This window comes from Crotalus tigris, unplaced genomic scaffold, assembly GCF_016545835.1.
Source record: "Crotalus tigris isolate CLP2741 ecotype Arizona unplaced genomic scaffold, ASM1654583v1 scf7180000024370.6872682, whole genome shotgun sequence".
NCBI lineage: Eukaryota > Metazoa > Chordata > Lepidosauria > Squamata > Viperidae > Crotalus > Crotalus tigris.
The window spans coordinates 6,586,941-6,604,045 of NW_024100540.1; the positions used below are offsets into that span (position 1 = coordinate 6,586,941).

The 17,105-nt window shown below is 37.9% G+C and overlaps 1 protein-coding gene across 6 annotated transcripts in view; it reads right to left on the bottom strand.

Annotated features, from left to right (window-relative positions):
- The window catches only part of GAS7 (growth arrest specific 7), a 145,064-nt gene that overhangs the window by 21,017 nt on the left and 106,942 nt on the right, over positions 1-17,105 (bottom strand). For all 6 annotated transcript variants that reach the window (XM_039327950.1, XM_039327949.1, XM_039327954.1 and 3 more), the window contains exons 3-4: positions 11,463-11,540; positions 6,734-6,819 (exon numbers count right to left, since the gene is read on the bottom strand). In XM_039327950.1, coding sequence (XP_039183884.1) covers positions 6,734-6,819; positions 11,463-11,540 — 164 coding nt within the window. The remainder of the gene's footprint in view (positions 1-6,733; positions 6,820-11,462; positions 11,541-17,105) is intronic.

A 17,105-nucleotide genomic window follows, 5' to 3' on the forward strand; every position in this document is an offset into this window, starting at 1 on the left:
TGGCAGCTGGGCTCTTGCATGGGAGAGTCCTACACTGTGATCCTGAAGCAGCACACAAGCTCTGTACAGCCAGATAATTCATTCGAAAGAGGGTGACCCCTCCCCTTCCAATCAGTGCTTTGCTTTGGAATTAACCCTTCAACTGCATGCCAACTCTGGATCTGGATTCTCTCGGTACTAAGACTAAAGAGTTATCAGAAACTCCACATATATACACTACAGTTGGTGTATATAAACATTATTTTTTTATTGTCGGTTCAGACACCTTTCATCCCCCTTGCTTTTCTGATGCCTTTAAAAACTCAGTCACAAGAGGTAAAGACATATTGCCTAGGTAGAGATAGGGAATCAATTCATTTAACCTAGCTTATCTAATTTGCATTTTCCTGAATTAAAATCTGCACTGTTTCAATATCATGGTACAGTTCTCCAAAGAGTGCATAGGATGGTCTTTACATTAGTGGAATGATTTGCACAGAAATGCATGCATTGGTACAAACAAATCAAAAAACCCAACACATTTTTTTAAAGCTGCCTTGAAACTGAATAAACATAGCTAGCTAGCATTAGGGGAAAATCTAATCTTCTAAAATGCAAACTGTTATAGAAACAAGTGAAAATAGAACCAGTCCAAGAACATTAAACACTGAACAAAAGTAATTGCTTCATCCAACTATAGCTGTCTGCATGTGAAGCTAAAACCACAATGCAGCCATCCCTCAGGCTTCTTCTACTTATATTTGCAAAAGACTAAAAGCTTTATGAAGCATCGCTTGCATAAAACTGACAGACACAAAATGTACTAAACAAAAAGCACCGGGTGCAACATTCTATCAAGGAGACAACAGCTATATGTTTTAAGCTGACATTTGCTCTGTTATTCCATCTCAAACCCCATGCAACAGCTAGCAGCATGATGGACATGTCCTGCTGCATCCTTAATTGTTTCCATTATTCTTGAAAGGTCCATTTACTGTCTATATCTCTTACAAAATAAAGAAATAAATGTACATTGTATTACCCAGCACTACACAGAGCAACAAAAAAGTACTTCAAGAGCAGAGCTCCACCGACCTGTTTTGAATTGATGATAGACAATAGTCACAAAAATCTAGGAAACAGATTTAGTATAAGGAATAACCAATCCTTTAGTGGCCATATTCCCCAAGTTAGAGCAGTGGCCCCCAACCTTTTGGGCACCAGGGACCGGTTCTGTGGAAAGAGGTTTTTCCACGGACCAGAGAGTGTGTGGTTTTATGTGCAGTCTGCATCTTGCAGATGAGGCTTTGCTTATTTGTGCTGGCATGCCGTGGCCCGGTACTGGTCCATGGACCAGGGGTTGGGGACCCCTGGGTTATAGCATCATGCCAGTCCATCCTAATCTGCACTATGGTATAATCCGGAATAGAGCATCATGTTCTTCTTTCTCTGTGATTTCTGGGACAGAATTATTTCTTTTTCTTTCAAAGCTTCTCTTAATTTCATTTTAAACAAAATACATCTTTTATCAATCTTTAATTCAGGACACAAATCTGAGGGCTAAGAAATGCTTTAATCCCTCACACATTCGTATCTTGAAATGTCTTAAGGGATTTTTTTAAAAATAACGCTGTTAGCATTAGTTGTTCACATGTACAGAAAAGGAATCACCAAGCAGCGGGCCAGCATTGGTTCTACAACAAAATTAGGGCTGACTGCTAATTTTACTGGAAAGAACCATATAATGAATTCTAAATGTCTGTTTTCTTTATAAAGACAATCATTAAGTTTGGTTATGGTGTTGAAAGTGCTGGCCCAGAAACAAGAAGACTGTGACTTCTAGACCTGCCATGATATTAAAAACTGGCTAGGTGATTTTGGACCAGTCATTTCTCTCAGCCCAATCCATCTCACAGAGTTGTTGTTGGGGGAAAAATAGGATACATACACAACCTTGAGTTGTGTATTTAAAAAAAGGCAGAATAAAAGTAACAAAAAAATATTCTTTAAAGCTATCAGCTTTGTCTATATGGAATGTACTTTCATGCTCAATAAACTACTAGTAGCTTCAGTAGTAAACCTAAATTCTCTGAGCTTTCAAACCAGCAAATTGCTTTGGTTAATATTAAAACTTCTTTGAACCAACTGTTTGTATCACATTAGCTAAGGATATTCCATTTTCCCCATTCTTTCCAGTTGGCTGACTACATTTCAAAGCCAATATAAGAAAAATCACTTGAGCCTTGCATGAAGCTTCTCTGTTGACTGTTTGGTCATTGCAAATCACTTACTGTTAACGTAAATATGAAATCTATATATTCTAAAATCTCTATATAGAATAATGTACTCAGAAATCATCTAATTCTGTGCCATTCATATATAACCTCAGTAAATCCAAAATAAAGACCATTAACTTAAATTCTTACACCAAGACAAAGACCAGATGAACTCAGAGTGATCGCTATCTTGGGTGCTACAAAATAACAACAACCATGAAGACCAAGGTAAACAAACACAAGAAGTATCTACCAAACAAGGTTCAGTCATCACTCAGTGTGCAAAGAGAAGAGATGTGCCAGTGATATAAAGGAAGATATAGAATATAGTAACTATTCAATCTGCCTTTTCAGCTAGAGAGAATGAGTCTTTGGGGAAAGTAAAAAATGGATTCAGAATTTGTTTGTTCAATGGATCTATTACAATCATGCATTTATTTTAGAAATGCATTTATTTCAGGTGATTAAGGTGATTGTTAGATTGAAAGTTTTGGAGAATGCATTCAGATTCAGACAGAGTTTTCTTCTCTTGTATACCAACTTTGTAATTTTCTACATACATCAAATGAAAGGCCAATTTAATTCAGCATTCTGTTTCCGAAGTGGAAATATCAAATACCTATAGGATGTACCCAAGGAAGGTGTGATAAATCTTCAGTTTTGCATTGCACTCTCAGTGTAAAGCCAACAGTTTGCACTGAGAGATGTATTTCTTTTAATATTAGATAATACACAATAGCTAACATGACTAATAGAAATTGAAAACTTTATCTTTTTTTTAATTTGTTCATTCACTTTTGGAAGATATACAAATTTGAAGTCAAATCTTAATATAGTAGCAATGGATTCCATATTCAATACGCTATATGAAGTATATCTTCTTAGGTAACTTGAATTTTAACCTTATTGGATGAAACAGCTCTAGAATTAAATTATCCTCTCATTTCCTTCACACCACATTTAATTGTTTAACACGGCCTCCATTTGTCACTTCCTTTTTCCTATGCTATAGTAGTCATAGATGTTGTAAACTTTGAGCATAAGAAGCAGCCCTTGCCCTTGATAATTTGGGTTGTCCATTGTGTTTGTAAGACCATTGACCTCAATAAAGTTATCCAGTAGAAAGGAGGGAGAGGGAGTTTGTTTTGATGCTTCAGGAAGGTAATATAGAAAGAAAGGTGTGATAAAGACCTGCTGTGGACTGAGTCACATTGTGAAAGGCTAAACATCAGCAGGAGCCCCTCTTTCCAAGAGTCATGGAAAAATGGAGAAGGGTATAATTTTTGTTCTAAAACAGAATCTTCCTTGTTTTGAGGTTTATCCTGCTAGCATCTTTAACATGCTTCAGGTTGCATAGGCAAAAACAATCTGTTCTACAGTGAAACTGCAAACATTAAAAAAAAATACTGGATAATGTGAAGAATGAAGATATTGCCAAGTATTGGAAATCTAAATTCTCAGCTGTGAGTGTGGGGGGGAGGGCTCTGCTTTTGGCAGCACTGGGGAAAAGACTGAAAAGATTGAGAGGAGAAGTGCCTCGGGGCCCACGCAGTGTGGAAGGCCAGCAGAGCTGTTTTGACCAAGTTCTTCATGTTCTAAAAGATATGACTTGCTGACTCAATCAAAGCTTACAGTAGCAATTTTTTCTGAACCACCATCCTCTAATTGTGCTGGCAATACGTACTTTCTAATTTGCTATTCTACAATACATTCAAGGAGACTCACAAAATGTTGTTGATGACAATGAATCTTTCAGGAGCTTCCTAAAAACTGGTGCTTCCTAGGTATACAGAAAGTACACCTTGCAGACATCCAATAATTTAGCAATGGCAACAAGACAGGTAGTGCTTTTTTTTTTAACAGAGGTTTAGATTCATACTGCTATTGAATGATGTAGCTAGCCTAATTACTCTGAGCAAATAATATCAATTTGCCTACTTTCCTGAATAGGACCGGAATGTAAGTATTAAACTGTATTCATATCTGTAGGAAAGCCAGGATAAAATATAACTAAATTCTGTGAGCTGGAACATATTATGTTGGAGGCAGTAGCTTAGACAGATGTTTCATTTGTAGTATTTAGTCTAAAATTGCTGTATCATACACACAATGTAAACATTTGGTAGATGTAGAGCTATATAAATTCCTCCTGACATTTGTCTGAAATACTGTTAATAAATGGAAAAAGGAAGAAACATTTAAGATGCATATCCTAGTCAATGTAACTTTTTTTATTGAAAGTATATGCAAGAAAATGCAAAAATCAGTTCAAGTTATCACTTGTGAAATTGGCCTGCAAGTTCTTTCCATTAACATTTGGGAAGGAGCTGTATCATATCAGTGACCAAATAATAAAATAACCAAAGGATCTGATAAATTACAAAATTACATTTCTAATATGTTATTGTAATCTGTGATGTAACATTTCCTCCATTATCACAATGTGTGCATTGTAAATGAGAAACTGAAATCTACACATAAACTGCCAAAGTTACTTGGCAATGTCATGGTTAGAAATGACCAAATGTATTTTAATCCACACAGGTGCAGAATGAGGATTTAAATTTTGGATAGGGTGCTGCATTCTGGATCTTTATAATTCTGCTTTATTTAGTCATCATGTCTCACCTTTTAAGACATGCAGAACATTCAAAGCAATTTCCTCATCACTCTGGAGATATTGAATAGAGTGACAGAAGATTCCAAGGACTATATTTTTATTAATGACTTAGATGAAGAGGTGGAATACAACTTATTAATAATAATACAATATTGGGGCAAGGGGAGATAGCCAGTATTGTAGAAGACAAAAATAAAATCTTGTTGTAGTAGACAAATGTGCTGAAAAATAAAAGAATGCAATTTAACAGAGACTTATGCAAACATATATTCAGGAATCATAAATCAAATGCATAGATATTGTTTGGTTTATGGTTATGGTTTTTTAATAGTACTTAACAAAATATTTTGAAAGAATTGTTGATTAGAAATTGAGTATGAATCAGTAGTCTGATGTGGTTGCAATAGAAGTTACTACAAGTTTAGGTTTCACAGGAACTACAATTTTTACTTTATTCTGAATTGGTTGGCTCAAAGCTCAGGTATTATGTTGAAAGTACTACAGATTAAGTGATGCAGGGTCAGAAAAGTGCAACCAGGGATGTTGGGGGAATAGAAACAATAATTTCCATTGAAAAATTGGGTATATTTAACCTTGAGTAGATCTGAGACAAGGAGAAATATAATAATATTCTCCAAATACTTGAAGGATGTCACACAACAAAAGATTAAGACCTGTATTCTGTTGTCTCGGAGTGAGGAAAATAGTGAAATGTACTTAAATTTGAATTAAAATATAAAATGATTATTGGAAAAAATGGCTAATCATTAAGAGCAAATGTTATGACAGTGGAAAGTATTATTATCTAGAACAATAATGCTGGATGGGTTCTAGGCAGCCAGAGATGCTTTAATTTGGATTCCTGCAATTAGCTGGAATTCCCATTCTGTGATTTTATAAAATCCATTGGAGATGTTAATGAATAACACTTACAAACACAACTGGAAACTACAAGGAGCACTGGGTTGCAGTTTAGAGATGCCATTTGCAAAAGATCACTTCAGGATGATCTTGGTGTTTAGAATGCAGGAAAGTGGAAATTTCTCAAAAGTCTCCTAGCACAGTGACATGCTGGATTGGTGTCAAGTACTGTCATTATCACCGCACTGTTACGCTTAGCACAACAATTATACATAGAATTCTGAAGCATGTATATGACCTAAGGATCTAAACCATGTATTTCTGCAAGAAAACTTCAAGCCATCTTTCAACATGTTCAAAAATAGCAATAAAAGAGGCTCATGGAGGATTTCCAATACCCCCAACTTCCCAAGTTCACACATATCATAAAAAAATGTGAGAAACATAGATTTGATTGAAGATAACCCAAAAAAAAATCCCCTCATCTTTGAAGTAAAGACCAAAGAGCAAAGAGTAAGCAGACATTTAGTGTAATTGCAATTAAAACTTGGACAGAAAGAAAGCACATTGCATGACTTGCTTGAAGAACTTCATGCTGCCAAATGATCACAGATGGCCAAAACTGAATAAGATCAATAGGAGCTCCGACATATAAAAACAGCCGAGAAAGAGAGATGGAAAGAGATAGACACACACACACACACACACAGACACACAGACACACACAGACACACACAGACACACACACACACACACACACAGACACACACAAATGGAGGGGGGAGGAAGGGAGAGAGGTGGTTCAGGACTATAATGACTTTGGGATTCACAGTACGAGCTTGGGCTTTGGTTTACAGTAATGGTAATTCACAATTTCTAAATTTTTAAAAAAAGCAACTTCCAAGCTTCCTGGTACTGGAAGTTACCACTAACCCTGGTTCTAAATAAAGCTAAATTTATTAAGGAAGGATCCTTGAAGCACATTGTGTGAATTTACCTGAGGGTCACTGCTGATTTTGCGGAGACTCATGTGGCTTGGCTCTAGCTGGGATGCCAATGTGCCTGGTATGTGATATCCGTTCACTGTAAAAAAAAAGACATGAAGTTCAGACCAAGGAGGCAGAAAAGGGAGGGAGGAGCTTTTAAGTCACTCTGTGACTCTGACTTTCCTAAATGGTGATTAATATGTGATTTAACACGCTCTCCAGAACCAATTCAGTAAATTTGCATGTATTCCATAGATACCATCCACAACTTTGTTAAATGAAGAAATATTTTATTTTATTTTATTTTATTTATAACCCTTTTTTAACTCTGTGTGCTGGGGGATGGGGAGGAGGGCTGCCAAATGTTTTTAAACATAAAACAGATTAAAATTACCATTAAAGTAGGCAATAAATAATTCAGCAATTACAAACCTAGTTAAAAAAATGTTTTTCTAGATTCTCTAAACCAGTGATGGCGAACCTTTTAGAGACTGAGTGCCCAAAAAACTGGCCGCGCTCTTGCTCCACCCCAGCCTGCCCCCCCACCCTGTCTGCCCACAGGGCCACTCACCGCCTCCAGGGTCCATCACAGATCACCCAGGCAGCCCAACAGCACCATGCTGGCCATGCCCTCTGCTCGTGTCCCGCAGCATCAACTGTGCCCCATGGGACATGAGTGCACAGTCTTGTCCACACTGCCTGGCTGCCATGTCCTTGACTGCGCTGCTCTGCATGGGCCATGCTCAGGGGTGACTCTCCTCCAGAGGGGCTGCTGGTGAGAGGGTCGCAGGGGGGAGGCGAAGCTGAGTCAACGGCACATGTGCCCACAGAGAGGGCTCTGAGTGCCGCCTCTGGCACGCGTGCCATAGGTCCACCACCACTGCTCTAAACGCTAAAAAATAAGGGCTAACCCCTAAACCCAAAGGAGAAAACTGCATAGCTTGAGGAGAAATAAAGGTGCTGGGAAAAAGGATTATCTTCAAAAGATTTTTCCTCTATAATCTGGAAGTTTGGGGTTTTTCAAACTCTATTCCATGGAAGAGATCTATGAGGACCTGAATGGATTCTGCAGAACTAGAATGGAACTACAGAACAAAAACTCTTGCCAAGTGAATAAGATTTATTCTCTTGAACAGAGAGCCCCCCCCAGTCTCTTAAGGAAAAGAGGTTTTTTTCCCCTCTTGTCCAACACTTAGAAATATTGCTACAAATGCCACTGAAGAACAGCATTGAGATGAGAGCAGATGGCTTAAAACTGTCTGCAAGGGACTATGGAAAAAAAAACACTGAATGTATTCAGCCATCCTATCTCACCATGATGCTGCTCTTTAAAGATGCCAATAATTTAAGGCAGTGGTTCTCAACCTGTGAGTCGGGATCCCATTTGGGGTCAAACGACCATTTCATGGGGGTCGCCAAACAAAGCAGTCTGCCATTTTTTTCCCCTTTTCCTTAGCTGTGCTACTCCCTTTTATTCTATTGGCTTTTGAAAGCCAATAGAATAGACTCTCTTGAATAGAGTCTAATTCTATTGGCTTTCAAAAGCCAATAGGAATTGTCCAGGCTGTCTCTGCCCTGCTGAGCCCTCTGAAAGTCCCATTCTGCAAACGGTGCTGCACCAGTTGAGTAGTCCTTGACTTACGACCGTTTGGGGGTCGCGGCATTAAAAAGGTTGAGAACCACTGATTTAAGGTACAGTGGGAAGGGTGGGACCTGTCAAACAATATTGAAAAGCCCCACCCTTTCTGATTGTGGAATTTTTTTAGAAAAAAGTCAAACAGATTCCATGGCCCGAAGAAGTTTGCAAATCTTAAGATATATGATCCTTATGCCAATTACTTGTGTACCCACTGAAATGTTTGGATAACGTTCAGGGATACCTACTGCACAACGTTCAGGGATACCTACTGCAACAATAACAGCATACTGATTATGCCAATTTTTAAAATTCTGGATGATCTCATCTAGCATTTTAATGAGGACAATGAATGGGGGGCAGGATGAGGGTCTGTGAGATACCACAATGTCAATGGTCACTCTAAATCATGGTTATCCAAACTTTTGGCTTACTTGGGCCGCATTGGGCGAAGTGAAATTGTCTTCAGCCATATGTAAAATATACAGTTAATATATATAAATAACAAATTCCTTTATTTTTTTTTAAACATAAAAAGGTATATAAATTATATACACAGGCATATACATACAGAAAAGAGCAACAAAGATGATTAGGGGGCTGGAAGCTAAAACATATAAAAAACGGTTGCAGGAATTGGGTTTGTCTAGTCCAGTGAAAAGAAGGAACAGGGGTGACATGATAGCAGTGTTCCAATATTTGCTACAAAGAAGAGAGGGTCAACTTATTTTCCAAAGCATCCGAAGACAAGACAAGAAACAACAGATGGAAACTAATCCAAGAGAGATCCAAACTAGAACTAAGGAAAAATTTCTCGACAGTGAGAAAATCAACCAGTGGAACATATTGCCTTCAGAAGTTGTGGGTGCTCCATCACTGGAAGCTTTTAAGAAGAGACTGGACAGCCATTTGTCTGAAATGGTATTGGGTCTCCTGGTAGAGAAGGGAGTTGGATTAGATAACCTCCAAGGCCCCTTCCAACTCTGATGATGTTCTATGTTCCAGACTATTGGGGGGGGCAATGTGCTGACTCTGTAAACTGCTTAGAGAGGGCTGTAAAGCACCAAGAAGTGGTGTATGAATCTAAGTGCTATTGCTGTTGCTATCTTGCTATCTCGATATATATATCGAACACCAGGATAAAATTAAACCAAAAACTGTTTAATACAAGTGCTGAGCTTTTGTCGGCCAACACTGCCAACATCATCAGAGCATAAAAGCAAGGTTACTGGGAGTTCTCTTTTATTACCAGTTGACTCTGCACTCGGCTTTTCGACCTGGTCATTGGTCCACTAATTGTCTCTAGTTGTTTTATTTTTAGGGCACGCGTTTGCTGCTATGCTAATGGTTTCCAAGGTGGCTGTTCTCTTTTCCCCTTTTATATATAACACTTATAAACATACACACACACACACACACATACAAACACATATATATACTATGTACATATATACACATATATTATATAATATGTGTATATAATTATGAACACAATTACTTACAGAACAGAACTAAATGTTAGAAAATAGAAATGAGTTTGGAAGTATTATGAATCCCAGTTCATTCCTCATTATGATTTTGCACTTTCCTTCACTGTTTATTATTTCATATCTCCTATAATTTAAAAAAGTGGAGGGAAGGGGCAGGGAGAGTAAGATGAGTTCCAAACACCAAATTCAAGCATCTCAAAGAAACCAACACGAGAACTCTAAGCATCTTGCTTTCAGAGAAAAACAATGAAACTATGCAATGATAAGGATTTTCTAATGACAGCAAGGATTAAAATGGTCAAAGCAATATTTTTTTTTTTACCAGTAGTAATGAACTGCTGTGAAAGCTGGATACTGAGAAAAAGGAAGACAATGAATTATGGATCTAGACATAGTTACTAAGACTGTGAATCAATTCTGGAAAAAATAAAGATTGACTGCCGCTTTGGGGCATTGAACAGGTACTTTGGTTCAGAAGAGTGGATAATGGAGTATAAAAAAACAACACTCAGCAAGGAATAGAAGAATGGAAAGTAACATATAAGGTGGATAATCAGGATCAGGGATATCACAGGAACATGCTTGCAAGATCGCAGATCCAGGATAGGCCAAGGTGGTAGGCATATGCAGTGACAATGCAGAAATCCATTATTATTCTGAGGAGTTTGGTGACATACTTTGAGTTCTCCTTCATATTAAGAAAAGTCCAAAAGTTTAGACTTCATTCCGAGTTAGCCTGCCTGTTTTTTTCCCTCTTGTTTACTGAATAAAAGAGAAGGGATGGGAGGGAAAGAGAGAGTTTTTATATAGCTGCAAACCTATGAAAGTTATATGCCATCCTGCCAAAGCCAGGTCTTACAGTCTCATGACCATAACAGACCAGACAGGCATGATGTCAGGGTTTGATAAAGAAACAACAACCCACCTTGGAGTTGTTGTTGTTTGCCTCTGCACAAAACCTAGCACTGGATACTGTGGAAATTGGAGTCTCTCTGCTCTCATGATTAAGGAGCGCAAGGATTTCAATCTCATCTTGTTTGGTATATATGCTTTTTATGTTATGCTTTTAAATTTGTTTGAGTTCATAACAAAACTTATCTTTATTCACTGGTGTGCTTATTGTCTCTGGATCCAAAATAACCAACTGACTGGGTATTTGATCACTGCCCTGACTACTACTACTACTACTACTACTACTACTACTAATAATAATAGTAGTAGTAGTAGTAGTAGTAGTAGTAGTAGTAAAGTTGGAAGGGACCTTGGAGGTCATCTAGTCCAACCCCCTGCTCGGGCAGGAAACCCTACACCATTTCGGACAAGTGGCTGTCCAGTCTCTTCTTAAAAACTTCCAGTGTTGGAGCATTTACTGCTTCTGGAGTCAGGCTGTTCTTGACATAGTGCATTCAGTCACTGAAGTCTGAACCTGATTTGATTATTATTATTCGTAAATTATATCTCTGCTAAAGAAATCCTGTCCATTCTCCTAGTATTACTTTCTTTCTAAAGATAGGCAAATATATCACAGGGATTTTCCCATTTAATGCAGAGGGTAAGAGCTTTTATGATCCCCTCCCCTGCATGCACTTGTAGAATAGATGATCTGTCTCCTACCTGTAGGCAAGGAGTTCTTCTGGATCACTGAAATCTTTGGAGTTCCCGGAACACTGCTTGGTCGCTCCCAAGTAGTCTCTGTTAAAAATAGTAACAATATCAGTAACAATAGTCACACTCTCTAATAGGTGCATGTAAGACCTTTGTTTTCTCCCCTGCTCCTATACAACCACACATAATGGATTTTATAAATGCCAATCATTACCAGACAAAAGTATTTATTCATGAAACGTGCTCTTTTATACAGTGTTCAATGCCAGTTCTTTCAGAGAAAATGGTATTCATTAAGATCCCTTTAAGCAGTCTTCCCACTTAAAGGAGGAAGTTGCTCTACAGGCTCAACAGCCTACTGTGATTCTAGTCAGTTATGTGTCAAACTGAAACACTCTGTACGGCTAGACTGTGGGAGTTAGAAAAGCCGGAAGAATACACCTGAAATGCCTACAAACCCACAGACTGGGATTGTTTAGATCTGTTGTTATAATAGCCAACTACTACCGTTTTCTACAATATGTCAGCACTCATTAGAACTGAGCTATCAAACTGTGCTGAAATATGCAAAGGAAAGAGCATAGGCGTAGCAGTTAGAGTGCAGTACTGCAGGCCACTTTAGCTGACTGTGTTCAGCAGGTCAGCGGTTCAAATCTCACGGGCTCAAGGTTGACTCAGCCTTCCATCCTTCCGGGGTAGGTAAAATGAGGACCCAGATTGTTGGGGGCAATGTAAATATATATATACATTGCTTACTGGTGTACACCGCTTAGAGAGTGCTTGCACTTAAAGCGGTATATAAGTCTCATAAATAAATAAATAAATAAATAGGTAGACTTTCTTTTAGAAAATAAAATAAGGGTTGTCTGTGCCTAGCTGTTTAGAAGCAACCATTTCCCCTTTCACTGATATACGTGTTTTTTTTCCTACTTCAAATCAAGTATTTTTGCCAAGTGCAAAAATGTTTCTCTTTTTTTTAAGCTACTGAAACTTGGAAACATTATCTATTTCATCATGCCTTTCATAACATCTGGGCTGAATAAGGATGGAAACAAGTGCTAAGGAATCACTGCAGCTGTTTTCAAATGATAATTGCAGACAGCATCTCTGTGCTGTAGATGGTGCTATCACTTTGAATTAGCCACAGACTGCGGCTCCACCTTTGAGGTTATTTCTGCAGATCAGGAGTTGCTGCAAGTACAGATGATTTAAAGCATCTACTACAGTGTTTGAATTGAGAAGCTGTGTGCTTGCTTTCTAAGAGTCAAACATGTAGTATTCAAAGAAGGGGGCAAGTCTAAACTCTATATGTGAAAATGTTGCAAAAAATATAATATAGGGAGGAAGATTGGACACACTTGGGGGAAAAGGACATTGATAGGCCAACACACAATAATTGGTTGCAGACTACTGAAAAAATGGAGTTATGTACCAGCAAGATTTGGTGGATGATCGCCAGTGTAATTATCCAAAATTATAAATCAAATACTTGCATAGCTTATAACTATACCAAGCCAGCAAAATATTAGGCTGACTTGTCTTTCTCCTATTATTTTCTTTTTTTAATTTCCAGTTATTGTTTTCTCCATATTCCTTTTCTTTTCAACACTGATAGATTTGTGCTAATTGCTGATCTGTGTAGCCTGCACAACATAGCTTGGTTCCTGCATTGCAATCTATCTTGTGGCATCGTAATATCAGATTTTTTTTTGCATCATTGGCGGCAATGTTTTTTTTTTTAATTTGTTTTAAATCATGAGCATTCAGCTAACAGAGCTCCAGGAGACTGACTAAAATGACGGATATTTGGCTGCTAAAGGACTACTGAAATAACTAGAGCTGTGCATACACATACACAGTGGTTTCACATAATAGTAAACTATAAACATTCAGAATGTTTTTTCTGCAGGATCACAGTATGTTCACATGGAAAGTGGACAAGTATCACTCACTGATTGCATGATTTGTTCTGCTTCTACTGCATCAATAACACAGTTTTCTGTACACTATTTTGCAACTGAATTTCCTCCAAATATCCTGTTACGTATCATAAATACCATCTCCTATCCACAGTACATAAACGTGGAAAACAGGGCACTAAAAACACAAGAAATACAAACTTATTAGCTATTGAAATACCCCTTTCTAAGCCTGCTACTACCTTTTAAAAAGTATAAAAGACAAGATCATTTTTATTCTGATTTTAATACACATTTTATTTTTTTCAGAACAATATATTTTTACTGGGAAAATAAGATTTCATGAAGCAATTCCACAACCTTGCCTGCTAAAACCCCTTAAGACAGCGGTTCTCAACCTATGGGTCGCGACCCCATTTGGGGTCGAACGACCATTTTACGGGGGTCGCCAAACAACACGATCCGCCATTTTCCCCCTCAGGGGGTGGCGCCACACATGCGTGCGGCGCATGGGGGCCGGTGCCACGCATGGGGGCCGGTGCCGCACTGCGCATGGGGGCTGGGGCCACGCCGCGCATGGGGGCCGGCGCCGCGCATGCGCGCCGTGCGTGCGCGGCGCATCCGTGTGACCAGGGGTCACCGTATAAAAAGGTTGAGAACCACTGCCTTAAGACTACTGTAGAGATGACAAAGCATCAATATTAATCATGATACCTGTAAATATACTGCACAGTGGCACTACCACTTACATATTGTCCCTTTATCTTAAGTGATAAACAAGAGATGTGATTACACTGACAGCATAACTATATGAGAATTACCATAAACACAACGTTGAAGAAAAGCTCTATATGGAAATGCCTTACGTGATTATTCACGTGGTTCCCATGCTTGGGGTTTCTTTTCCTTCCAAATTATGTTTGTGGTTGATGGATCATAATCATCCATCATGAATCATTGCATATTAGGAAGCAGGCCTCTGGTTCACACGAAAAGAATCCACACTTTTTCCACTTGTTTTCAATGATTCAGATTATGAAACCTTTCCTCCCAGTTAATGTATGAAGAGACACCATGATTCACATGAAAATGGATGCAAAAGCTGAACTGTGGATGTGTTAATGAATAAACTTGTTGAGAATTCTATGAAGTATAAGTACATCTGGAGGTTATCAAGTGGTAGAAGATTATATTAACAGCATTTGTTTGACTGGAGCTGTTTCCCTTATAGTATTTGTTTTAGTCTTAACATATATAACAATACAGATATAGGAAATATTATTCAAGCTAATTAATCCACAGTCATCTGCATTATTCTAGGGCTACGCAAGGCTTTCAAAAGAGGTGCTTTGCAATGGGAAGTAGCACTTACAAAACACCTTTTCTCCAATCATTTAAGAAGTCGCATAATTTGCAATTCTCGGTTGCTTCAGAAGCTGCTGTTGTTCTCTCTACATGTATGTGTATGCACAGCCCTAGTTATTTCAGTAGTCCTTTAGCAGCTAAATATCTGTCATTTTAGTCAGCCTCCTGGAGCTCTATTAGCTGAATGCTCATGATTTTAAAAAAAAAAAAACATTGCCGTCAGTGATGCAAAAATATTCTTGGCCCAAGCATTCAAGTGCAAATTATTAGCCTCTGCAGGTTAAAACATAAAATAAAACAGCACTGAAGGCAAACAATTAGCAAGTGTAATATTATTAATGCTAAAATTTGCTTGGCATTCCATTTCCTGTTTAACTGTCTGAGGTAGCAGCTTTTATTTTAGACTTGTTTGGAATGTCTGCAGAGTGTTGAGATGGCAATAGTGAGTCACAATAGGCTATTGCAGTGCAGAGCACACAGTGCAGAATACAAGTACTTGATTAAAGTGTGGAAACATTAGCACTTTGTGTGGATGTATAATTTGTGATTTGAAGATGGAAAGAAAAACACTGAATAAGTAGTGTTCAAGGAGCCTGAAAAAATCAATAATTCTATCTCTGAAATCTATTGTCCCAATAGTACCCATGATACCAACTATAGTTATACAGCCCAAATTTATGCAGGATATTTATATAGCCACTCTATAATCACAAATAAAAATCAAGAAACAGACTTACAAAATGATTGGGGAATTAGGGTAAATTAATTCATAATATAACAGTATAAATCTCTCAGGATTTAATGGTCATTCAAAAAGTAATTTTGACACACACTGACTTCCTGAATTTTTCCTAAAATTCCAAGATTATTTATTTTAACCAATTCACTAAACTGCTCATGTGTGACACACAACTTGGGTAGCTAACAGCAACAGTAAAAACCATATAACAATAGACAAAACAGAAACTTAATCCAAGAATTTATCCTGAACTATCTGCTGAAATTGCTACATTATGGTACTATTTTCCACTATTTCCCCTTAACTGGATAATATTAAAATGTATCTAGCTATTTTAGAATTAAATTTGAATTTTCGTCCTGTCTGGGTAAACTAGTAAGTTTAAATGTATTTTACATTTACATGTGAAATGCTGGTTGTACATGATGTATTTGATATTAATAAAATGAAATAGATACGATAGAATTTAGCTACACAAGACAATTCCAGCAGCTCCTTGCTTGTGTGATAAGAAAGTAGATCATAAGTTTATGTCTAAAGAAGTTGGTAATAATTGTTCTCCATGGAAAATTGTAAGGCTATAGCTTTCCAGTTACTCCCAGGAAATATGTTATTTTTTGAAAAAAGATATATTCAGCCTTTCTGGATTCACAAGAGAGAGATGCAAAGGAGTTTTCCATCTTTATTTTAACACTGAGGGAAGCTATGGAAAAACTTTCTTGAGAAGTTAATTATCTGAGAAAATACCCATCTCCACAGGACAGAATATTTTGAAAACTGACTAGAACAAGACACTTACTGTATATAACTGAAGATGTCATCTTCAGCTTGTTGCTGGGAAAGTAACTTCCACCCAATGGTTCTTATTCTGTATCCTCCCTCCTGCCACAAATTGGAAAGCCAATCCACCTGTTGCACTTCCTTCTATCTTACACCAATGTCCCAGTCACTATTGTAGTGGGTCTCAAAGATGCTTTTCACGAGGCAACTTGACTTTCTTGTTTTTCTTTGAAGACGGTTTGCTTCTCATCCAAGAAGCTTCTTCAGCTCTGACTGGATAGTGGGGAATGGAAAGATTTATATCCGTTGCAGACAGCTGTTCATTTGCATTCTTTTAGCAAATCATTAGTGCTATCAGGAGGTTTATCTATGTCTTTAGGGTCGCCTGAGTAGTACAAATGTGTGTGGAGCCTTCTTGGAATTGCTGAAAGGACTGTGTTGTAGACTGGAGATATAGCAGATGATGTCCTATCCCTCCTTTGGTGAGAGAGGCTGTTTAATTTTGACATAGATGGCTTCTTTGATCCCTCTTTCAAACCAGCAGTACTCTCTGTCCAAAATGTGGACTTTGCTGTCTTTGAAAAAGTAGGCTTTGTCTTTTAAATGCAGATAGACTGCTGACTCTTCTCCTGATGGGTTTGTTCTCCTATGCTATGACATATGTTTATGAACGCACATTTGCACCACTCAGGTGACCCTGAAGACACAGATAAATCTCCAGATAGCATTAACAATTTGCTAAAAGAATGCAAACAGCTGTCTGCAAGGAGTATAAATCTTTCCATTCTCCACCATCCAGTCAGAGCTGAAGAAGCTTCTTGGATAAGAGAAAAAAAAACAAAGAAAGTC